At 33.1% G+C, this 27,257-nt stretch overlaps 2 protein-coding genes across 2 annotated transcripts; both read right to left on the bottom strand.

Annotated features, from left to right (window-relative positions):
* Positions 1–883: 883 nt before the first annotated feature.
* Positions 884–6,968, bottom strand: LOC123661365. The gene is made up of 2 exons (XM_045596360.1): positions 6,339–6,968; positions 884–5,782 (listed from the first exon to the last, which is right to left on the bottom strand). The coding sequence occupies exons 1-2, from the start codon at positions 6,966–6,968 to the stop codon at positions 1,076–1,078; spliced, it is 5,337 nt and encodes a 1,778-aa protein (XP_045452316.1). The 3' UTR covers positions 884–1,075.
* Positions 6,969–17,713: 10,745 nt separating this feature from the next.
* Positions 17,714–27,027, bottom strand: LOC123661259 (carbonic anhydrase 2-like; the record flags this gene model as incomplete). The annotated part of the gene is made up of 4 exons (XM_045596274.1): positions 17,714–19,020; positions 20,326–20,547; positions 23,109–23,326; positions 26,832–27,027. Coding segments are annotated over 4 exons (765 nt in total), but the record flags the coding sequence as incomplete, so codon positions are not given.
* Between the last annotated feature and the right edge of the window lie 230 nt (positions 27,028–27,257).

Raw genomic sequence — 27,257 nt, 5'->3', positions numbered from 1 at the left:
CACCTTTCGATTAAATAAAAATTTGTCGAAATCGGTCCACACGGTCAAGTTCTGATGTAACATACATTAAAAAAAATACAGTCGAATTGAGAACCTCCTCCTTTTTTGGAAGTTGGTTAAAAAGTAAAGTGTTAGTGGGAACTACATAGCTAGGCTAAGTGAATCTTTTTATCCAAATACATAATTTCGTGTTTAATTAAATACCTGTCGTTTTCTTTTCGACCGAATTGATTTGTTAGAAATAGATATTCTATTCAAAAGCTATAATTAATACGATGTAATATTTGTTTACGAAATACTACTATCATCATCATCATTACAGCCTATACAGTCCACTGCTGGACATAGGCCTCCACAAGTTGACGCCAAAAATAACGTGAACTCGTGTGTTTTGCCCATAGTCACCACGCTGGGCAGGCGGGTTGGTGACCGCAGTACTGGCTTTGTCGCACCGAAGACGCTGCTGCCCGTCTTCGGCCTGTGTATTTCAAAGCCAGCAGTTGGATGGCTATCCCGCCACCGGTTGGCTTCTTAAGTTCCAAGGTAGTAGCGGAACTGTGTTATCCCTTAGTCGCTTCTTACGACACCCACGGGAAGAGACGGGGTGGCTATATTTTTTAGTACCGTAGCCACACAGTACTTACTTATATTATCAATAAAGTACTCCAATAAAATCGATATGACTTTTGTGTATCACCATGTTTACCTCCTAATTTTTATATTATTATTAAAATGATTATAACAAATAATTGCTATTTATCCAAAATAAGGTGATTTCAAATAAGATTTTTTTTACAATATGTTTTGATTAACTAGGTAGGAATTAAAATAAAGACAAATTCTGAAAATACATTAAATTTTATCCATTTAATTAAAAAATATATTTTTGTAGCATTTAGTATATTAATACTTTTTTACTTCTACGGCCATTATACTGTGTAGGTACTGACATGAGGTTCAAATAATGTAGACATAAATTGTTTTATTTTTCATATTTTAATACAATAATATTATAAATAGACAATTTGAAATTTATAAATACGTATTTCTTTGTACTCTAATAGTTTAAATTACATCACCGGTATGACATTTTTGTTAAATTATCCAAAACATACATAGCTCCAGGTACTAAGTAACTCTCAGAATACATATTTTTTAAACTGACGATTAGATTCCGTTTATCAATTTTTTGCAGTTCAGTCATGGAATGTCTTGTTTTCGGAGTCATATACGGCAATATTAAACAACCTAAACCTAAACATTTGCATCTCACACAATGTTTCCATATTTCTATTAAGTCTTCATCATTAATTACTGGACATACTGGTAATAAATTCAAAACTTTAAGACACTGCGATTTATTACGATCAGTTATAGGATAATCAGCACGTTGAAATGGAGATAAGATAATAGCTCGCCACGCTGTATATATAATATTATCTGCTGTATGTGGGATTTTTAATAGCAAAGGGATCATGTCATCGAACAACGAAGCTCGTAATAGCTTAGGTATAACCTGATGAATAGTTTGGGAATTTCCAAATTTCTGTGCTAATTCCGCTATAATTTTTAAGCTATCTGTGTTGTTACCTATAACTTGTAACAATTGATTTAAAGCGAGTGTTTTATTTTGTATAAACGTCGCTACAATCCAAGGCATATCAATTTTCTCTAGGTAAACGATGTAGAGAAGTTCTAATAATGACATCCAAAGAATATCGCGTTCTCGATTACTAACTTTAATGGCAGTATCAGGTTCAACGACACTCATTAAACATTGCAGAGCTCTTAATTTTTTGCATTTATTATAGTCGCTTTCATCGTCGAACGCGATTCGGGATAAGTATATTGCCCCCATTTTTGAACAGGTTGCTTTTAATATATATTTTGCAGTAATTAAGTCTTTAGTGCCCAATCCGGGTAAACTTTCATTTTCTTTTTGTGTTTTATTAAGTATATTTTCTAATATTTGAATTCTAATGGAACTTATGTTTATGTTATTTTTATCAGCTATTTCATTAGCTGCACGATTTATATCAAACCGAGTAATTTTTTCGATAAAATCTTGATGAAGATATAAAGCATGGATGAGTTGAACTGGTTCTGTTGAAAGACGTAAAAGTTCTTCACAAGCCCACTGAATTTTATGCAATACATGTCTCGTAGAAAGTGTAGAATGAAGCCTTTCCATTTGCCTCACAGCGCGATTTCCGGGCTGAATGGTAGCCCAACGTTGTGAAAACTGGTAACAAAGTTGAGCTGCAGCAACTTGATCAGCTCCTCTCGTACACCCTTGAAGAACGTAAAATAAACACGCACCTGCCCATTCCATGTTAGCAATATATCTTACGCAGCGATGGGCTGTCCGAAGTAAAGGCTCTTCTCGAGATGTTAATCTCCAAGGTTCAGTATCTTTCGAGTCGAATTCGTTACTTTCATATTTTTTACGTGATGTCATTGTTTGTTTTACGGCATTGCTACATATCATATCTTTAGCTGTTTGTAAATCTCCATCGAGTGATAGCAAAGCAACGACTGGTAACCAAAATTCATAAGTTTCTAATGTAATCTCAGATTTCAAATTTGCCCACATATCATCTCGCAAAAACAGATTAAACGGTAAACGATAGTGTCCGATTTCAGGAAACATACCCTTAACGGAAAATAGTTCGAATTCATATTGCTTGGGAATACTTTTTCTTTGATATTCTTTTAAGAAATGTAATAAATAATATTCTTTTAAGTATTTTGTATCCGCAGACTTAGACAACAATAGCTTATATATACATAAATATACTTCATAATAATAAGGATTAATAGAAATGAGACATCCATGTATTATAACTTCACCATTTTTCCAAAAATCATTTAAGACATCCATCAAAAATTCTCTGTCTTCAATACTTTGAAAAACAATAAAACATTGTGATATTAATTGTTCCTCATCATTTTCTGTGATTATTTCTCGTTTGCCTAAGTCACTTTCTAATATTTTATACCTTAAATCCCAATTTGCCAATAAAGATATAAGCAATAGAGAAAATCCTTCATTTCGGGGAATATTTAAGGTATGACATAAGTCAACAAGTCTATCGTATGTCGTATGCGGATAATGTCTTAAAATGTAAAATAATAGTACTTTAGAATCCCATGTCTCTTCAGTGTTTTCCGGAAGAACAATTTCTGATAAATTTATATTAAACTTAGATTTAAGAATGTACTGTGGTGGATATGACAAAGTACCTCCAAGTAATATGCCTTCAAGCCCAAACGTACGGCGAATACAAGGTGCAGAAAGGTAATGCATTACAGCAGGTGGTAATGATTCTGACTGCCCTCTTAATAACTCTAAGATCCAAATTTTATCTTCAGTTATTTCAGGACTTCTTAAAGTAAGTAATAAACATGTAACTAAAATTTGATCTATCTCTTGATAGGCTGTAACTTTGGTAATCAACCTTTTAATGACTTTATCTCTTACTTTAAAGAATTTGTCACATAATTGTACTTCAGAGTTATTTATTATTTTGTGAGCTATATCTGTAAATATTCTAAATAGTGTAAAATCACTTTTTGTTAATATATCACACACATCGGATTTTAAAAACAATATTGAAGAATTAGAGGTGTAATAATCGATTAAATCATTTAGACCATTGATTGATGACATAGGTAAGAATATGTATTGAAACTTCCAAGCCAGTGAAAGGTTTTTCAAAATTGTACTTGAATTTAGTAAAGCACTTAACATAGATAGATATTTCAACAAATGGTGAAGATATTCTTCATCACAATAAGATATAACTTCCGATAGTATATTATAAGATTCTAACAAGAGAGTAGAGTTGTGTCCATCTTTATATTGAGATATATACGTTTTATTTCCATTTTTTTGGTTTTCCAGTAAAATTAATGATTCAACTAGAACTTTTGCGCTTGTACATGAAGAAATACGACGCAGCAAATGTATTATTTTGGATTGTTGGTAAATATCTATGTTCATTAACTGTGAAATACATCTTCCTCTCCCTGAACTTGATATAACTTCTTCACTATCTTTCAAATTATTTAATATGTTTGTGCGACTTTTAAAGCTGAATATGTTATTCATATTGAGTTTAATATTGTATGAATTTTTCAGATAGTAGAGGTTTTCAATGCGGTTCATTAAAGTATTATCCAACATTTGGGACCCTTTTAAGAAGTCAATGTAGTTCCTTTCAACTGTTGGATTTACTGTAGTACCCATAATTATTTGCTCATATTTGTTTTGCATGGTCTTGATTAGAACTTTTTGACTTCGATTACAAAGTTTGTTAAAATAATCTAATGCTAGATTTGTGTCACTATTTTGTAAGCACTTATCTATGTATAAACTATTGCCATAAATAGCAAAATGACTCAATATATTTGTGACCAGATTTAAGTCATCTAAATCTACAACCGTATTATTGATTAATTTATGGATTACTAATGTGTAATCAGTACAAGTTAATGGAAAATTGTATTTTTTTAAAATGACTTTGATTTTAGCGTAATTTAACTCTTTGTATATCTCTTGTGCAAGTTTACGATCGGTGTCTGTAATCGTAAAATCTGAATGAGTCAAAGCAGCTGATGTGGTTGCTATAGTGAGTACTATGGGATCCCAAGGAACATCTAAAATTTTAAGTACATTTAAAAGGCATTTAAGTCTATTGGTTGGATAATGAAAAGCATCAAGTAAAATCTTAAAACGCTGGCCATCAACACTCCCTCCACTACTAGCAGCTTCGCTTTCTACAAAGGATCGCAGAGTACTATCGATTTCTAGAGAATAGCGAGACGCATACGTCGAAAAGCTCTCTTGCAAAAAAGCTTCAAGATCTTCTGTATAACAACGACGTAACATGATAAGTGCAATTTCAGTAGGGCTTTGTGAAGTAAATTCACTCAGGAGCATGATGATTTTATATTTTTCTTTAAGTTCTAATACATAGTTTATGTGATCTTTAATTACATCAAGATCATCTATTGAAATTGGTCTAACACAAATAGTTTTCACTGATGTTTCCAAAATGTCTACTATAGCCGAAATAAATTTTAAGCCGATTTTTGGCCAATACGTTGACTGTTCTAAAGAAAAAACTCTCTTTGTAGTCCATTTTACAAACAAATCAATATAAAATGGATTTTCTTCTAAAAGTGGAGGCACAAAGTTACGAAACCAAATTATAAGTGAACCCATCTTAATATTTAATGGTATAGCATTTAAAATACTTTTAATATCATCTGTACTTGGTGTAGATTTGATTTGTGAGTATTTTAACCAGCATATAGACGCTAAGTCTAAATCTGACTTAGAAATGAATGTTATGCAAAGTTGAACATAATCCAATTTGAATATATTTACACCATCATAATAATTTACTTCTCTGAATTGAATATATTCTAACAAGTCCATTTTAATTATAATATCACAAACATTTGTTTTTAGTGTCTCATCATCTGTAGCATTAATGCGTTTTTGAAGAAGAAACAATATTGGTTTATATAACAGGCTGTGAATACAAAGTTTTGATGCAGTAGATATAAGGAAGGTATAATCTTCAATATCATTAAAGAACAACTTAAGTTGAGGCAGTACCTTGTTCGGCACAGTTTTCTCTAAAATTGTGTCATCAATTAAGGAATTTAATTGTAACTTCAGTGTTTCTTGAGACGATGGACTCTTGGAATTGACTGAGCTTTCATTTTTATCGTGGCCTTTGTGTACGGCAAATGAAGCACAGTATATTTCAATCTGAAAATATTAAAATGATTATCATGAATTGTTTTGGTAATTATAAATACAATTACTTTTTTTCTATAAATTAACCTTTTTACTTACATTGACATGTATAGAAATTACTTATTTTATTCCCTTATTATAATTAGTATAAAGAAAGTTAAAAATTAGTTAACTATTTTTATATTTAAGAGATAGGTGCTGATTTCTTATTTTTCATATAAGTAACTGATGTAAAATAATAATTGTATATAGTCACAAAATGCAATCAGGTAAGTAATTGCCGAGAAAAGTATTTTAGGAACTACCAATCATTGACAATTATCTCAATTATCAAACAATTTCATACATACATAATTACATTACATTACCCACTCTGACAAACAGTATGGTCAATACAAACAGTTTTCTATGAGTGGAGACTAGACCCAAAATCATGTGAGCTGTGTCGAACCTCAAAGTTTTGATAATTTTTTATACATATGAGTTGCAATAGCGCACGATGACATCTCTGTCTAGCAATGTTATATTTGAAAAAAATTATAATATGCCTACTTCAAAATAGCCTTACCTCATTTTCATTCCATGTTAAATAATAAAATTTATCATTATACGCTGTTAAAGGGTAGAAGTAACCTTCGGAGTTTTTAAATGTATGAATCAAATCAAAACTTTGACTAAGAGCCCACATATGTATATTGTCACATATTACATTTAAATCATTCCACTGGCTGACACAGCGTAGGTCTGTATTGACAAATAGTGTATCAAACAGACCAGTTATATTACATTTTATCATGAGTTTGCCTGCATCTACATACATGGTGGTTTCATGTTCATGATAAGTAATATTAACGCTTTTATTAACAATTACTGGAGATTTCTCGAAGGAGATCACTACGTCGTCAGCACCCCGGTTAAAATATTCTTCTAACATGTCATTAGTGAGGGAAACAGAAAGCTTTTCTCCACTTTCACTAATAAAAATCAATTTGGAATCATAAATTATGAAACGGCGAATTCTATAATCAGTATAGCTGTTACATTTAACTTTAAGAATGGAACCTTTCATTGTATGTAGAACAAAAAGCTCGCCAGATGTTAACAAGACCCACAAATATGGTCCATCTAGGATATAGTGGCAAATTTCTTTATCAAATGAGTGTATATTCTTTATATTTTCCTCTTCAGATTTTGTCATATCATATATGCGAACAATACATTTTTCTTCAAAAATCACCAATTTTGGGTAAATTAATTCTGCACTGATAGTACTCAATGTCTTATAAGGTTGAATTTTTCGAAAACACTCTTGTAAGATACTCATATTTTTCACTAATATTAATCCGATTATATTTAAATTTTAAATTAAAAAATAAAATATAAGTATGCGTAACGGAATACAGGAAGTTGAAATCTAACGTTTTTACGTTTGATTTTTTTTTTTATGGATTGCACGTTAGTGCATTGTCAATGACGAGCAGGAATTAAGGAAAATGGTCAAAAATTGTGGATAGCGGACAAGAGGAATTTATGACAGGATTCAGAACAGGATAGGAAGAAACAAAATAATATATTTTATGATGAAAAGGAAAATAAAAAATAAATAAAAAACATAAAACATATACAATATATTAAATGTCTATATTATTAAGAAATATATAATCCAATACAATATTATATATATTATACTTGTATACTTATATTCTTTTATTACTACTTATACTTCTAGAAGACAATAAACAATTTATAGATCTAGGAAAAGGACTTTTATACTCAATCAGTGACTCCGGGAAAAGGGAGCGGTTGAAAAGTGGACAAGAGAATAAAAGATGATTAATATCCCCCATTTCATAACCACAAAAACAGGACGGACTGGAAATAATTTTAAATCTAGCCAGATGGTGTGGAGAACAAGTGTGACCAAGCCTTAGTCTCGATATTACGCTACAGCCTTTTCTATTAAAATCCATATTATAAAACCATGGTTTTATCAATATTCCAGTGTATAGTATAGTCCGGCCGCTGAATACGAAGAATTTCGTATACCGACCCCTCATCTTCTGTCTTTGTCGCTCGAGTATAAATATATTGCCGTTGCGCTCACACAGGTGCAGTGACCGCCGATTTATTATTCACAGATTGTCAACCTCTTGTTCATAGACATCACAAATTAAAAGTATTTTTTTTTTAAAAAGGTTAATTGGAATGCACTAAAAGGAAAAATTCATTTTTACTTTAGAACTTTTATTACCTACTTATAAAGTCATTATATAATTTATATGATATAAAAACTTGTCGCGAGATTTGAGTACTCGTATTACCTTAGTTCGAAAATTTTAATAGTCAAAATCCATGTTGGATTTAGAATGACGTCATAAAGTGACATGGGTTAGATATGCTTACATGCATTGTCATCCAAATTGCACTGTTGGGATGCGCTCATGTTTAGTTTTTGTCGGCGACGAGATCCCGAGTCAAGTCGATGCATGTCTGAACGAGTAAAGGACATGTCAAGACAATTCAAGCCATGTAAGTCAACTGATTAGCCACTTTAATAAGTTTTCTTCTTTCATTTTGCAAACGAGTGAGAGACAAAAACATTCTAAGATTCTTATAAATAATTACGTACTTAACTTGAAAATGTTAATTTTTGTTTATTGGGATATCATTTTGAAATTAGTTTTAAAAGAAAGTTCTTGACTCAAAACTATTTTACAAAAAGATTCACGTCAATAGGGCTTATAAGTTTTTAGATATTCACGGAAGTGTATTAAATTAATAGAATGAGTGTAACACCTATAATTAAGATAACTATATTAAGATCTTTTGTATAAACATAATTATAACTGTCTATTGTCAGTACACTATCTTGTTGGTGTTAAATAAAAAAATATTAAATGCGAATGTGTGTTTATTGGTTTCTTTATATAAAAATTTTGAGAACCACTGGCAGTAGGCAAAAAGGTCATTGTACGAAATTCTTCGTGTTCCGCGTCCGTACTTTAGACTATAATAATACGTTCCTTTTTGCCTACTACTATGATCATAGGACACTTGCCACGACTTATCAATACAAAGTTTGGGCAAAGTTAATAAATCTGGCTAGGAAATTGTATATGGAAAAAGGTCACCATTTATTGTAGCTTCTCTAGCTAGAGTATCTGCTCTGACATTACCCTCTATTCCACAATGGCTAGGGATCCAAGCAAGCGTTATTAAGAGACCTTTCTCAGTGCACTCAGTTAATAATTGTCTAATACCAAATATATGAGGATGCTGTTGTTTAATTTTAAAAGGATTCTTGACAAGAGCTTGAATAGAACTTAATGAATCTGTGAAAATATGGATTTTTTAAAGTTTAGCTAACCTGATATATTCTTAAGCTTTAAAAATATCTAAGCATTCCCCAGAGAATACAGTACTGTACATTCAGGAGGGAGTTTGATTTTTTGAACAATATTATATTGAAAGTGAAAACTCCTACTCCGACGTTACTTTTGGCAAAATGTTTTGACGTATCTGTAAAAATATAATGATAATCGCTAAATCGTGTTTCAATTATTCTTTTAAATTTTTTATCAGCCCTAAAGGAATTTGTTTTTTCTATGTCAAAGTTTAAAACATTAGGAATAGAAGTAAAGGCATTTTATGAATAAGAGAAAATTGGTAAATTACAAGAGCTTTGAATTGGAGCGGAAAGAGATTTAAATTTAAAATAACTTGTAACTAAACACGGGTTTGGTTTATTTGTCCAATACGAACTATTAGAAACAAAATAAGCAAGTTGTTGAAGCTTTGCAATAATTGGATGGTCAGTGAGTTGAAGGCAGCGTAGGAGGTATTTGGCTGCCAAATATTGACGACGTAAATGCAAAGGAGGGTCACAGCATTCAACCTGTAAAGCATTAATAGGGCTAGTTTTCATGGCCCCACAGATCATTCTAAGACATTTAGCTTGAATTTTGTCCAATGCTTTAAATCCCGACATAGACCCAGGTTCTAGCAAGAAGGTCCATATTCTAATATGCTACGTGTTAAAGCATTATATATCAATTTTAAGTAAAAAAGATGGGCACCCTACCATACACCTGCAAGACATCTCATAATATTTAAATTTCTTTCACATCTATTTATAATAAAATCAAAGTGAGATGTTCCTGGTAGTTTTTCGTCTAATATAATACCTAAAAATTTATGATGGTTATTTTGCGGTATAATACTGTTGTCATAAATCACATGGAGTAATGGAGCTCTACGCATTCGATGAAAAAGTACGACGGAGCTTTTTGATGGTGATAAATCGAGACCATGATTATCTAACCACCGTTTTAGATAGATTCTGTTAATTTCGCAGACGCATCATCAATATTATTTCGTTTTATGTATAAAAGTTAGTCATCCGCATATTGCAAAACTTCAACATTCTTGTCAATTGCTAAATCTAAAACATAGGTATACAAATTGAACAACAAGGGACTTAAAACTGACCCTTGTGGTAAACCATTGGTGAGGATTCTTAAATATTTTTGGTTATTATTGTAAAAAATAATTGATCTATCAGTAAGCATATTTATTATAAATGAAATAATTTTGCTGGGGATTTTAAGACTCAATAATTTTTGTCTTAGTATTGATACAATGACATTATCATAGGCATTCGACAGATCTAGGAAGGCTGAAAGCACAAATTTATTTACAGAGAAAGCTAATCTTATATCCGAAGTATATATACCTATATTGTCGTACGTGCTTTTATTTCGCTGAAAACCAAACTGGGACGAAGAAAGAAGAGAGTTACTTTCTACGAACCACTTAAGGCGATTTTTAACTAAATGTTCAATTGTTTTTAAAAAGACTGATGAAAGAACTATGGGGCGATATGAGGATGGGAGGAGAGGATCCTTGTTTGTTTTTAATATAGGGATAATAAGTTGACATTTCCATTCTAATGGGATATTGCTAAACTGAAAAATAATTTTTATTATTTTTAGGTATATTGTCAAACTATTGTCATTAGGATGAGAAATAAATCTATACTAATACTAGCTGAACCCGCAAACGCTGTTTTGCCATAACACAAAATTTCAAATATTTTTCTCAATTTGATCGCAGCACTAACTGTCGGAACAAACTGAAATTAAAATAGAATAATATTTAATATTTGATGTTGCGATGGTAGCGCAGTCTACCGGATCCAATGTAAAACATTCCAAAATTATCAACTACTTATAAATGAAAAATTAGTTAAATAAACATTTTCCAGTGGACCAAATTGTGAATCTAAACCATCCTCGAATCCCCTTGAACTCACACAAAAAATTTCATCAAAATCGGTCCAGCCATCTAGGAGGAGTTCAGTGACATACATACGTACACAAGAAATATATATATATTATATATCTTTTAAGGTTGGCTCACTATAACCTTTTTTATGCTAACCAAGTTTGTTCTAAAATAATGCGTTATTTGCGAAGATGTTTTTATAAATATGATATTAATCCTTATCTAAATAAATACGTTATTCATCACAAGTATTTAAATTTGAAACAAAATAGCCTTTTACATAATTCGATTTCAATGAGTATCTCAGGAGATATCGGTTTTAAAATAACATCACAGCAAAATAATGATCAAGTATTACGGGCGCTTCTGTTCCACGCGGATGAAGTCGCGCGCATAAGCTAGTGAGTAATATATACCATCAGGTCCAGGGGCAGAGTCTGCGACATATGATAATACATTTTGCAATTCCGTTTTGCTAAAGAAAGAATTTATTTCTGGAAATTCGTCATGTTCGTCTGCTAAGTATATATTTACTATAACTGTTGGAGGAGCAAGTTTATCTAGAAAATCATTTGCTATACTGCTGGGGAGTGATACAGAATGGGTTGTATTATATGCTGACTTGAATCTTATCTTTTTCCATACATCTGATGGAGGAGTATGAGGAGATAACGAGGAGCAGAAATTTCTCCAACCATCACATTTTTTTCTTTTGAAAAGTAATCTAATATTGTTTACAATATTTTTTTTAATGACAGATAGTTTTCCAAACGCATATTGTTACTATATTCTTTTTCAGCCTGTTTTCTTTTTTTTATAGCTTCAATACAACCTTTATCCCACCAAGGTGGACTAGGAATATGAGAAGTTTCATTTTTCACCGGGAAGATTTCATTAGCACTTTCAATCCGTGAAAACAACAGCATCAATAAGTGCATTATTAGACAATAGTTGTAGCAGTTTTGTATCAACTTTATTACTAAATTGCTCCCATGTTTCTGATGTAACAATATTAAGGTTATATCTAGGAAGCAGTCTTATGTTCTGTTTTGGTACATTTACATTATTAAAAGCACAAGAAGTGATTACAGGAAAATGATCACTTCCATAGGTTGAACTTAATACAGAACATGTTAATTGTGACACAAACTGTGGTGAGCAAATAGTTAGGTCCATCACGCTTTTACCTTCAAAAGGCAGAGTGCGCCTTGTAAGCTCTCCAAAATTAATAATACACAAATTATTTACATCAAGAATATCTAAAAGCTTATTACCATAACTGTTAAGACTAGAAATTATATTCAAAAGTTTTTCATATACTTAATCCCAAGAAATTGACATGTCACTACGTAGTATAAAACAAAGTCACTTCCCGCTGTCTGTATGTGTAGGTAGATCTTTAAAACTACGCAACGGATTCTGATGTGGTTTTCTTTAGTAAATAGAGTGATTCCAGAGGAAGGTTTATCTGTACAGACTATCTGTGCCCGCGACTTCGTCTGTGTGGAATTCAACAAAACAATTATTGTTCTTTCGTTAAACTTCGAAAATAAATGTAGCCTAATTTACTCATTACTATATCAGCTAACGAACAGTGAAAGTCACGTCAAAATCAGTCCAGCCGTTTCATAGATTAGCTGGAACAAACCGACAGACAGACAAAAATTGTAAAAAATGTTATTTCGGTATATGTATCGTGTATACATCCATATGCATTCAGTAAAAAGCGGTTATTTTAATATTACAAACAGACCTCCAATTTTATTTATTTATATAAATAATACATGCATAATATAGTAGAGGAACACTAAAAGTTTTAAGAGGTTTCTAATGCGATGTCGTAAATGAACACATTTTTTTGCGCATATATTATATTTATTTTATTTTATTTTATTTTATACTAGCTCTGCCTGGAGCGATCTCTTCCAGGCAACGTAGGGGCAGAGGAGATAGTATTGTTTCGGTGTAGGTGTATAAATTGTAACATAAACATGTGAATATATTTACTTAAACACATATTATACATATAAGTACATACATAGATAGTATATATCTAATACTATTAAACGAGCAATTCTTGTGTATATATATATATTATATATAATTATATAATATATATATATATATATATATATATATATATATATATATATATATAGAGAGAGAGAGAGAGAGAGAGAGAGAATCTGAATCTTGCAAACGGCTCCAACGATTTTCATGAAATTTAGTATGCTAGGGATTTCGGGAAGATAAATAAATCTAACTAGGATTCATTTTTAGAAAATGTCGTTTTATCCCAGTTTTTAGACAATGAAAAAATAGCTACAATATCGTTAGAATACGAAGGTAAATTTCGCACTTGCCAAAAGACTTGTAATACTCGTAGCTCAGGTGGGAAATCGGCCGGTCGCGATCTACTGAAAAGACCACGGTTCAATACTCAAATTTCCAGATCGATTATTATTTTTTCTTTTTTTTTCTAATTGCACTCGTTATTTTTTATTTTAATAGCTATAGTTCTTATTTTTTATTATTATGTCGGTAACATCGAAAAATATTATTCATATTGTAGGTATCATTATTATTTTTTAATTATTTTTTATTTTAGATTTTTTATATTCATTTATATTTTTTATTATTATCGGTAAAAAAAAATATTATTCATATTTTATAAATTTGTAATTCGTATTTAAATATGATTTCAAAAAACACGATTTACTAAAAATACCGAGCTAAGCTCGGTCACCCAGGTACTTTTATTCAAATTGAATATGAAGAAAATGCTTTCTGCCAGCCTTTTTAAAAATAGTAAGCGATTGTACACGCACAAAGATGCACAAAGTGAGAATTTTTTGACTTATCCCTCAATTTCATGCCTCCGACTGCATATTATTATTATTATTATTTTTTATAGAATAGGGGGCAAACGGACAGTTGGCTCACCTGATGGTAAGTGAAAAACAACATCCACAGACAACCGCCACATCAAAGGATTAACAGGCGCGTTGCCGGCCTTTCAAAAAGTAATATGCTCTTCTTTTGAATGTCCCTAGGTCGTATTGGTTCGGAAATACCGTAGGTGGCAGCTGGTTCCACGACGTGCGTGGCAGAAAATGGCGCAAAAATCGAGCTGTCGTAGACATCCAGACATCGAGGTGATGTGGGTGAAATTTTGAATTTTGACGCGATGTCCGGTGGTGGAATTCTGCTGTAGGTATTAGTCCGAACAATTCCTCAGAACACTCCCCGTGGTAAATACGGTAGAAGATGCAGAGTGACCCGACATCTCTACGCAGTGCCAAAGAATCGAGCCGATCGGAGAGAATCTTGTCGTCAACGATTCGAGCCGCTCGGCGTTGAACACGGTCAAATGGAAGGAGCTGGTACTGGGGCGCCCCAGCCCATAGGTGAGAGCAGTATTCCATGTGGGGCCGGATCTGTGCCTTATATAATTGTAGGCGGTGGCAAGGCATGAAATACTGCTTCGCCCTACTGAGCACAACAAGTTTCTTCGAGGCTAGTTTAGCCTTTCCTTCCAGATGACCACGAAATTGCACATTGCTCGATATGTCGACGCCAAGTATCCCAATACTGGCCGAGGCTGTTAAGGGAGTGCCTTCAAATTTGAGATGAACGACGAAGGGTGTTTTTTTTGCGGTAAACGCGCAAACTTGTGTCTTATTAGGGTTAAACTGGACTAGATTATATCGTCCCCATTGCGAGACTTTGGCTAAAAGAGACTCGATTTCAGACACAAGTTTGTTCCGACATTCATCGACTTGTTCCCGAGAAATATTAGGACGGCCTGTGTATAAGGCGTCCCCGGTGCTGTCGTCCGCATAGCAATGAATGCCACTAGTTTGTAACAGGTCATTGATATGCAGAAGGAACAAGGTAGGTGATAGTACACAGCATTGGTTAACGCCAGCATTGACAGAATTGAGGTCCGAGCATGCACCGTCAACAACGACTTTGATGTTCCTGTCTGCCAAAAAACTGGTGATCCATTTACATAATTTCTCGGGAAGCCCATAGGATGGTAGCTTTGTTAGAAGTGCCCTATGCCACACCCGATCAAAGGCCTTCGCTATGTCCAAACTAACCGCCAGCGCTTCTCCTTTGCTCTCAACTGCCTCCGCCCATCGCTGAGTTAAGAATGTTAGAAGATCACCAGCCGAGCGACTCCGTTGAAAGCCATATTGGCGATCGCAATCAGCTGGTGATCCTCTAAATACCGCCGGAGCTGGCAGTTGATTATGGATTCCATAATCTTTGAAAACAAAGAAGTTATAGCAATTGGTCTATAATTGGACGGATCTGAGCGGTCCCCTTTCTTAGGGATCGGGTGCACCAAAGCCATCTTCCACGAGCGTGTTACGTATTATGTACCTACGATGTTGCATAAAACTTCGAAGAACTACCGATTTATTTCACTGGTTTTCTGTAATTAATGAATTTTTATCTTGTTCCAGCATTTCAGTTGATTTTCTATTAGTTGTTCTTCACGCAGGCCGGTTTTTGTTTTTTTTTAATTATTATTTTATTTATGGCTTTTTAGTGAAACAAATGACGTTATCGGTTCAATTTATTAAAATAGTTTAAATCATGTAATTTTGTAATTTTTTGAGGTTCTAAAGTCCCCACGTATATATTTTTTTAACAGACTTCAAAAAAGGAGGAGGATACTCAATTCGACCATATATATATATATATATATATATATATATATATATATATATATATATTCCTATATATATATATATATATATATATATATATATATATATATATTCCTCGTTCTTTTTTTGTTGGAAAGGAGATATCCCATGATAAGGGAGCTATTTTTAGGCTGTGCCTAATTTCGTTGTTAAGCCGACCAATGTTAAAAACACAATACTTTGTTCGTATTCCATATAACGCGCGTGACATTATAAAATTGTAGGATTATATAATGTCTTACTGTCATTGCTAACATTTGTAATGTTGTAATGTGATTATAGGCATAAGTTTCATAAAAGGCCCGTCGTCGATGCACACGAAGCGCTGATATCGCATATATGACGGCGGGTTTTATTGAAGCGGATTTAAATTGAATTATGATTTATGTCTTTTTTAAAAATATGTATTCAAAAATAATTGTAATGTTCATGTTTTATATATCATTTTTAGTAACATGCCAAGGTAGGCAGTGCCTTTCTGCCCATATGAAATGCACGCTACGGAGTGTAATTGAAGTAATTTTTTTTCATTGGCGAGAAAATACAATTAGGTATTTATGTTTGACCATACATAACTTTTTACAGAGTAGTCCAAATTTGATAATTCTTTTTTTATTGGAAAGGTTACACCCCGAAATTAATCGTCGCCTAGGTGGCGAGGAATAACCGCGGCTCGCACCTTGCTTGGCATAGGCATGGGAAAGAGCAAAGGCTACATTTTTTTAACTTTATTGTATTTTTTTTTATTTGTATTACAGTAATAATAATCATGATATACCTTTTTGAAATTCTTGAATTGAGAATATTTTTTTTTCATTAACTACAATGCTTCGCATGGCCGCCATGTTTGATTTTTTAATGTTACCTATCTAAGAAAACTTGGCTACGAAGACAAATCTTTTTTTTCCGCGGGGAAATGCTTTTAAGTTTTATGCACTCCGCCGACGAGGCCGGCGGGAGTGTGGGACTCCCTCGCCTTCGTCTATAGAGCACCCACGGGCACTGTGAGCGCTCTCGCAGTCTCGTCATCGATTCACCAGCTTACTCCCCAAGTCAACAGTGCGTAAAGAAGTTTTACTTCAAAAATGCTTCATTATAATCGTGACAAGTTAACTTGGGGCATCTCCACATCTTAGCTACTTGTATTGGAATTACTTTAGTTTTGCACCTTCACCATATTTCCCCATTGACGCCGCGTTGGCGCAACGGTCACAGCACTGGTTTATGGCTGTTGCGGGTTCGATCCCCGCACATGACAAGCATTTGTATTGGCCATACAGATGTTTGCCGTGGTCTGGGTGTTTGTGCAGTCCTTGTGGGTCTCCCCATCGTGCCTCGGAGGGCACTTTTAGCCGTCGGTCCCGGTTGTTATCATGTACACCTGATAAGGATCGTTACTCATAGTAGGGAATATATCCGCCAAATCGCATTGGAGCAGCATGCTGGGTTGAGCTCTGATCTTTCAACTACAGACTTCAGGGAAAGACACCTTTGTCCAGCAGTGGGATATTACAGGCTGAAGCGATATAACGATATGTCGAAGTATTTAAAACACGTAACGTAATCTGTATAAATCTATTGCTATTGCCCATTCAACAGCTTATCGCCGCATCTTCATCTTTTTTCAAATTAAATATAACACTGGCTTGAAGCCTACTACGTCCCTAGGTCACGTAGGCCTTTTTCTACATATCTTAGACTAGCTTAACAATATCTTATTACGAGTACCGATCATTATCATTAACAACCGGAACTGAAAGTTTTATGTGCTACGATAGAAATACATACAAGGACATACAGACATACATCAAGAGTAGATACAAATATTTGTACTAGGTAATACAAATGTCTACCCTGAGCAGGGATTGAACCCACGACTGCCAATGTTTAGGCAACTACACACACTATTGCAAAATAAAGATTGTCAAATAAAACACAGTAGTATACAAAATTCAATAATATGTTTATTACACATTTCTAAAATTGTCGCATAATACTCTAAAAGCTAAATATGCAACACAATGATGACATATTAAAATTATTGTCTTAATAGTATTTTATCATTACATCGGATGAGATCACAGGTAATATAACTGTGTCGTTACTTAACTGAAACACGCAATATAAAAGAAACAGTAGGTCCACTCAATAAGATTGTTCATGTAGATAAATATAATAAAATAAAATTGTTCTTGTAAAAATAAATAAAAAATGTCTTTGAACAATAAAGACACAACACTACAAATAACGTTTTATACATATTTTATTTACGTCTTCAGTATGACTTTATAGTAAAATTTTCAAGTTTCTAACAATAAGACATACTCATTAGTTCATAATTATTCCAGTTCACTTGTGTTAATGGTAAGATCATAATGAATATAATTAGACCTATTATAATTTAAAGAATTCAATTCATCGCCAGTATCACCAGTATTAAGGCACTAATTTTGGAAAGCCTCCATTTTCTTTTTGTTGCACATATTAGTTGTATTAATAACGGCCTTTCTTATTTAATGAACATAAAACATGTTTTAATGTACACTTGATTCTATATATCATAACGAGTTTTAAATAATTTGTAGTTAAACATTTTTGTATTTACTGCATGAATAATAACAATAAATAAATATTTAATCAGCAAAAATATTTTTACACTTACCTATTGCTAATTATAATAATAATAGGGTGTACATACATGACTATTTAACTAGCTGCTAACACAACATTGTGATTGACTATAATGATTTATATTTTAAAGCAAAATATAGTACCATGTTTTGCTTCTAAATATTCTAAAGGCGTCGTAAGGATGAGGTTATTGGAGCCTTGGAAGATAACTCGAAACATATTATTGTTTCTATATCTTCCTTACAATATTACAATCAGTGCCAAACATCGTTAGCAACATAATTAGCAATTGAAAAAAAATTGCATTTTTTGCAAACTTGTAGGTATGTTCAGATGCACCAATTTGGCGCATGTTTCTGTAACTGGGGCTACGGCGCCAGTTAAAATATCATAATCTTGTGTTATTTATACAAGTAAAATCTATATACCTACGTTCATAATTTAAAAATATCACGGGCACTTTATATAAAATTTAATATTTCGAAAACGTTAGTTGCCACCATAATCGCGCAACTCTCGGTTGCCGAGGGGCAGTGTAGGACGATAATTGTGAAGGAGCTCCATCGCTTCTTCTCCACAAGAGGCTTCTCCACATCTTAATTTTCGCATTAATGCCAGCTGAAATAATAAACACAAAATTAAATAAATTAAAATGTATACGTATAAATATATCTCAGTCTCTCATAACTCGGTATGAGAATTTATTCTGCCTTTGTCTATATTTTTATGAGGTTTATGACATTTTTTCCATAGGATATTGCTTTGCAAGTGTAAGTTTGAACCAGAGAGTGCATAAAAGCTGTTTAATAAAAAATAAAAAGGCGAAAAAACTGAAAAGTAAAAATTAATAAACCTTTTTTATCCTTCATAACGTTATTGGACAGATGACAGTATCCCACAGTAAAAAATTTTTGATTCATTATTCTTTTAACCGACTTCCAAAAAAGGAGGAGGTTCTCAATTCGACTGTATTTTTACATCAGAACTTTTGACTGGGTGGAGCGATTTCGACAAATTTTCTTTTAATCGAAAGGTAGTGTGTGCCAATTGGTCCCATTTAAATTTATTTGAGATCTAACAACTACTTTTCGAGCTATATCTAATAATGCGTTTTTACTGGACGCTTTTTTTCGTCGACCTACGTTGTATTATACCGCATAACTTTCTACTGGATGTACCAATTTTGATAATTCTTTTTTTGTTAAAAAGGAGATATTCCTAGTTTGGTATCATGATAAGGAAACCAGGATCTGATGATGGGATCCCAGAGAAATTGATGGAAATTCTTGAAAATCCACAATAACTTTTTACTGGGTGTACCGATTTTGATAATTCTTTTTTGTTGGAAAGAAGATATCTTTAGTTTAGTACCATGATAAGGAAACCAGGATCTGATAATGGGATCCCAGAGAAATCGAGGAAACTTCTTGAAAATCCGCAATAACTTTTTACTGGGTGTACCGATTTTAATAATTTTTAATTTAATCGAATGCTGATGTTTGTCATGTGGTCACATATAAATTTCATTGAGATCTGATAACTACTTTTTGAGTAATCTTTGATAACTTGAGTATTTTTTCGTCGATCTACGTTGTATTACTCGTCGATGTAATTGAAGTCGGTTTTTTTTCGTTTGCGAGCAAACACAATTATTTATTATAGAATTCTTCTGTATTTTTGAGATATTTCTATTCCCATATATATTATCTTAAAGTTGCAGTTTATTAATTGAGGTTAAAGAGGTCCTACTGGCCTATTCTACCTCCCGCTGTCAAAGTATATTTGTATCATCCTTCGTCAAATAGCGTTATCCACAAACTCTTGAAACGGGCCCTAAGTGTTTTAAGTTTATTGACAAAATAATATCGGTTAATAGGTAATGTTATTTTTACTGTTATAAAAATCATAAAGAATAAAACGTACCTGCTCAGCAGAAACTTCTACCGGTTCCTTGAATAGTATCCAAGTGACAGATTCTGTACACGGCGGCGTCGTCAGCGAGCCGGGGTACGTCCAATACGCGATGCGTATTGGCAGGAGATTTGCAGGATTGAGGGGCTCAGAAAATGTCACCTTATCGCCTTTGTGTTGAATGTATGGCAGCAGTCGCACTACCTTGTCCAGTTCATTATGTTTAGACCCAACCTGGAAATAAATATTATATATATATATATATATATATATATATATATATTTTCATTTAATAGCATTCTATGGATTGATGTAGCTAGATTTATTTTTAATTATTACACTATAGTTAATTATTACACATCGTTCAGCAAAACTACGTTTTAAAGAGCAATAATTCAGTTTATATAATAATAAATATAATTCATAATTATGGTTTTCTAACGCTTCCTAAGCTACCCAATCCCGTTTGTTACTCAACAAATTAGCATTAAAAGACAATCAGACCCGTCTGATAACAAATTTAGCAATCACTCGTGGAAGACAATCAAACAATGCGAGGTTTGCAAAAAAATTTGAATAACTAACAATAAGTATTTTATATTTTTGCGTTGTATTTTAACTTAATAACTTATCATCAAAGTTTATTCAACGACTTTATAACTGACTATTTAAAAAAAATACTTAAAAAGTAAATGAAAATGTATAAGTAGTGCCCAAAACTACACGACAAGCATTAGCTTTCGATTAAAGTAAGAATCATCAAAATCAATAAACCTAGATATAGCTCTAAAAGTACTTGTCAGATCTCAATTAAATTTAAATAGGACCACGTAACACGCAACAGCTTTCAATAAAAACAAAATTCATCGAAATCGGTCCAACCAGTCAACAGTTCTGATACATAACAAAAAAAAAATACATTCGAATTGATAACCTCCTCCTTTTTTGAAGTCGATTAAAAATGATAGAGGTTTCCCGTTATGTGGGCGTCACGAAAAATAATTATTTTAGTTTTAAGAAATAACAATTTTTATATGCAATTCGTGGTTGACAAATAAATGTAAGCAATTATTGAAAATTATTAATTTCGATCGATTTCGACATGCTTTCTTCTGCACATAAAATATATTGTTAACGTAAGGAACAAGGTAATTTGTTTTAAATTTCTTCGTATATCATACCTATACAAGTATAACGTACACATTAGTGACTTGTATTTTAATGCTGAACACACCATAGTGAAAGTAAGTTTTAAGCAGTTTGTTTTTGCATAAAGAAGGTTGAAAGAAATGAACCTTTCCCCACGTCTTTGTTTGAGAGAACATACCTATATATGATATTGTTGATTAGGTGATATTATTATGTCTTTTATACAACGCTTATTCTTATGTTGAAGTAAAATTAATTTTTAATTTTTTTTACATAACGTATTTAATTTACATAACGTATTAGAAGAATAGTAAAGGTTGCAAGAAGATTTTAACTTTTGCATTTTATTATAGATAAGATATTAATTTAAAAAGGCTTCATTCAATTAAAATATTTAATTTACAAATATGCGTTTACTGTACAGTTAGGTGCTATATTGTATTTACAGAAATACATATAATCTATGTTTCTCGAATTGATCATAAAATTATAATCTTTTTGCTGCAGTGAAACTATGTTCGACACTTAAAAGGTTTTGCATTCTTAGGATCTCTAAATATGTATAATAAATTGTATATTGAATAATGTCTTATCAAATAGAAAGTAATGGCAATCTCAAAGACAAGCAGAATGTAGTTGTTGGTTCGCTAGTTTGTATTTAATTAGTTATTAGAATCCTTTTACTTCAATTTTATTATTTTTTAAAAGATGACGCATAACATTATTGACAAAGAGAAAGTAGATCATGCAGCGGAGAGAGCTGTGTAAAAGTTGTGTGATTATAACCAAACATTATTTACATTCGATGTAAAATATGATTAGATACATGAATCGACTGTGTAAGTCGGATGTACACAATCATTGTGACGTTACGGAACGTTGGTTCATTGCACCAATTCAAAGGATGACATCAAATAAGTTGCATTTTGCCAGTGACTTTGGATTCTATAGTTACTTTTAAAATAAATAGACTGATTATGGGATAGTGTCCAACTAAACATTCGGTAATTACAATTAAAATAAAATGAGTTTTGTGTTAAGTGAGTAATTAGTTTACTAATTACAAAACAGACGACAGCGAGAGGCTAACAACGCTATATTTAGAATAATTATAATTGTGTTTGCTCGCAAATGAAAAAAACCGACTTCAATTACATCGACAGGTATAGTAGTAGACGAAAATAATAAACAAACGCAATAGTCTCCTCTGAGATTTTCGAGGTTTTCCCTCGATTTCTACCATTAATTGAGATATCTCATTTCCAACAAATTTTTTTTATCAAAATCGGTTGATAAACGACGTAGTTATTCCCGAACACCTAGTGTATATATATGTATAACATACAGAACATACATACATATACAGTCGAATTGAGTAATCTCCTCCTTTTTTGAAGTCGGTTAAAAATAATTCTGGATAATAATGGATTAGTATTTAATCCTTCTGATCCTTGGTCAGATAAAAACCTTAGTTGACAATGAAAAGTTGTCATACATAGTACAGTTTGATGATTAGTAATTGATTCATTTATATTTTATTGTATATAAATGAATCCATTACTATGTTTTGAGATATTAATTTGAACTTAAAATATTCATACGCTTTTTCGCTTGACAATATGTGATTTAAAATTAAATCTACCCACCGTTAATAGTACGCCGAGTACAGCAAGTCCATCTGGTTGTCCTGCTGCTTCAGTGAAACTATTGTATTTGCTCGTGTTCCAGTGAACTAGATGTAATTCACCCGAAAAAGCCCGTCCGTCTACTGTGTGTTCTGAGCCTTCGCCATTGACCGCCCCCCAGTGACAGTGCCACTGCTGGAGCTTGTAAACATCAGATCCAAGGGGACCTCCCCGAAGTTCTGTAAACAACCACAACAAAATAGTTTTAGGTGAATTATGGTCACATCTATATCATTTTTTTAAGAGATGATCGGTTTTGTATTTATACCCAATACATAAAGTATATACGACGACCGCTCTGGTGTAATGGTGTGTGTGCCATGTCGACGCCGGTTATACACCGATGGTTGCGGGTCCTATTCCCGCTCGGAGTGAATTTGTATTCATACAAATATTTATTTCCGGTCTGGTTGTTAGTCCTTGTGAGCAGGTTAAGCTGTCGGTCCCAGTTGTTATCATGTACACCTGATAGCGATCGTTACTCATAGTAGGGAATATATCCGCTCACCCGCATTTTAGCAGCGTGCTGCATTAAGCTCTGATCCTTCTCCTACGAATGGGGAAAGAGGCATATGCTCAGCAGTGGGATATTACAGGCTGAAGTGTACATAAAGTATTCGTGTAAATTTGCTACACTTGCTAGAGGTATTTCGGCCGAAATACACAAAAAGAGGGTCGTATCTGAGTCACCGGTAGGGGAAGTCCGCCGGATGCGATGAATGGAATTGCAAAGTGGTGTGCAACTGTTAGGATAAATTTATATAACCATTTACACCGCTATTCTTTTTGATTATTTTCGTACCCTTACATTACATCTTGCATGTGTTTTATGTAATTTTATAAGTACTGAATCAGCTTGTAAACGTCTCACGGCAAAGGCTTCGGCTTCTCTCATAATAATAATAATAATAATAAATAACTTTATTGCACACAGTAACATATAACAATGACATAAGTATAAAGCTTAAAGGGGAAAAAAATAATAATTACGTCGCATGCAACGGGCGGTCTTATCACTAGATAGTGATCTCTTCCAGACAACCCACTAGAAAGGAGCTTGTTGAATTTAAGGGCTTGTGCGGCTTAAGAATATAATATAAGCTATAATTAAATAATATATACAATATATATTATACATATATCCACACATGCACAATACTCACAGTATTAAAAAGTATAAATAGATAAAAAATAATTAAATGTATAATATAATAAACAAATAAATAAATAATAATAATAATAAATACTTAATTGGGTACAACTATAAGTCGTTTTGGGAAAATAATGGGAATGTATGCGTGTAAGAAATCAAGAGGATTGACGGATTTTAGAAGGAAGGGCATTCCACAGTTTTACCGCCTTTACCGAGAAAGAACTGGAATATGTGCTCGTGTTATAAGTAGGTAAACTGAACTTGTTATCATTTAGAGAGCGAAGATTTAGGTGAAATGTAGGGTTACCTAGGAAAGAAAAGCGCTCTTTAAGGTATAGCGAGGAAGACGTACGAAAAAGAATAGAATAAAGGAGAGTTACGACATGGAGGTTACGACGGTGCTTTATTGGGAGCCATCCGAGTTTTGAGTGGTACTGCGAGACATGATCGAATTTTTTGAGTCCAAATATAAATCTAATGCAGAGATTTTGCAGGCGGTCAAGTTTATTGGTCAATTCTTCCGATAAATCAGGATAACATGGATCTGCGTAGTCTAATATTGGAAGCATCAAACTATTCACAAGAGATATCTTTGTCTTGATAGGCAAGAAATTCTCCCACCTCTTGAGCGAGTGAAAGGTAGCAAAAATCCTTTTTTGCTTGCTTACCTCAGCGACGTGAGGACGCCACGAAAGAGAACTATCAACAGTGACACCTAGATCTTTAACGACGTTGGAATAGCCTAAAATGGTCCCGTTGAATGTAACGTTCGGTATGTTACTAAAAGTAATTTTAGACAACTGCTTAGATGTCCCAATGATTGAGAGCAATGACTTGCTGGCATTGACTGACAGACCAAAAAACTGACTCCAGTTTATAATGGTGTTCAGGTTAGCGTTTAATGTCTCTACGGCTTTTGCAATGCTCTCAACTGGCGTTGTCAAATAAATCTGCAGGTCATCAGCATAAAGATGAAAGGAAACAGTAAGGAGTTCGGTGACAGTATTTATGAAGATAGAAAACAAAAGTGGGGAGAGCACACTACCTTGGGGAACACCAGCATTGAGACGGCAATATGAGGAATAACGATCCCCGACAGCGATACGCTGTTGACGTCCAAACAGATAGGAATGAAACCACTCTACATCATCGCTGGATATAGGAGATATAATCATATAGGAGAAGGAAGTTATATAATATAAGCAATAATGTTTTATAGTATAGAGGCTATACTATACAAGTCCATAAACGGTGTGAGCAATCTGTGAATAGTCTAGACACAGCTAGCCATTATATTAGATTCGATAAACCACAGATCCTCGCAAAAGAACACCGATTCTAACCAAGGATGATCCGTGAGGCTATTGATATTAAAAAACATCCAAATGTCAATAGAGAAGATGGCTGGCTATTACCACCTGCTTGGGATCCCATTATTAATATAATTAAATCAAAAACCAAGCTTAATTTACCACAGATTTTAAGACTCAAATTAGCACATTCTGCGTAGATAGGACTAAATAAAATATTGATGTATGTCGGGTAGTTTCGAATAACTTTGTAACGCTAGGACGTCTGACACCTCAGTCCTCCCATGACCATGGTTGCTGTAAAGTATCCGATACATCGGGAATCAAAAAACTTAATAAACCGCGATAAAATCCGAAAAAGTTGTTTCATTTAAAAAAGGTCCATAAACGTTTATTGCTGGACAAAGGATTCCTTTCAAAAAACGTCTGTAGCATATCGTACAAAGGCGCGTTACTACAGTTTGTGGATATATAGGTAAAGTTGACATGAACATATCCACATTCATTTCAAAAATTTTTCTCTGTACCGTTGGGTACGAGATGAGACTTATAAATAATACTTATATAAAAAATAAATACATATAGGTACCGCATCCAGACTCGAGGCGCGAATGGAACCAATAACACCCGGAGCAGAAAGCAGGGTCACTGCAAACTGCTTCAACGGGCTAGTCAACATTGAAAATTAACCAGAATTTGACCGTGTTTTAATTATTCTATTAACAAAGCCGTTTGCACATTTTATAATACTAGTGGTCGCCCAGTAGTCGAAATTCGACCATAATTAAAAATTTAAATTAAAGAAAACCAAAAAATAATGAAAATAAAGAACCTTTTTTAAAAAATTTCAATTTGACTACAGACTTTGACAATTAACAAAAAAGTATAATAAGAGTGTGTGTGTGCGTCAAATAGATGTGTAACGTTTTTTTATTTCTTTATTGTACTTTTATGCATAATTAAAAAAAATATATGAGCAATATTCTGCACTTCTTTTCTATATAAACTATAAGTGTGCGAAATTTCATACTCCCCCGTCCGCGTAATTTTCGTAAAAAGGGGTACAAAGTTTTTGCTTCACGTATTAATATATAGCTTACAAATATAACTGAACGTTAACAAAATTTATAACGGTCAAAATAATTATTAAAGCGGACACATCGGACATCGGTACCATCGGTACATTAACGTCACTTGGTTTCTTAACGAAAGGTATTGTACCTGAATCGTAGCCATTTTCATCAACCCGCCAGCAGTAGCCAGGGTTGACAACAGATCGAGGATGGTTGACAGAGTAGCGCCACACGAGGGACGGAGCGCTACCGCCGCTACTGGCACAAGACGTGACTATGTCGACGGGACTTTGACGGGTACCTCTCGCTTCTGGAAACTTTTCCACCCATGTCGCTGGACCTGACAAGAATAAATTAAATCAGTTTTACTCATAATAAGAAAATCACCAAATTTCTTTACATTAATTAGGTACAATTGTGAAAAAAATGTAACTTCTAAAATACGTTTATGACCAATTATGTATTAGGTAGTAGTATTAACACAGAAAACAAGTACCTAGGTAATAAAAGTGATTGGTTTGTGACAGTATAAATCTTTACTACTAACTTTTAAATCTCTAAGAATAACATGATA

The sequence above is a fragment of the Melitaea cinxia genome, chromosome 1, assembly GCF_905220565.1.
Source record: "Melitaea cinxia chromosome 1, ilMelCinx1.1, whole genome shotgun sequence".
Lineage (NCBI taxonomy): Eukaryota > Metazoa > Arthropoda > Insecta > Lepidoptera > Nymphalidae > Melitaea > Melitaea cinxia.
Note: the sequence above shows the minus strand (reverse complement) of the source record. Positions and strands in the feature narration are given on the sequence as shown.

Excerpts from the sequence above, each read along its gene's own strand:
- LOC123661365 (XM_045596360.1), bottom strand. The coding sequence starts at position 6,968 with ATGACAAAATCTGAAGAGGAAAATATAAAGAATATACACTCATTTGAT. Across the intron at positions 5,783-6,338 it reads TAACATGGAATGAAAATGAG|ATTGAAATATACTGTGCTTC; the intron begins GTAAGGCTATTT and ends TAATATTTTCAG.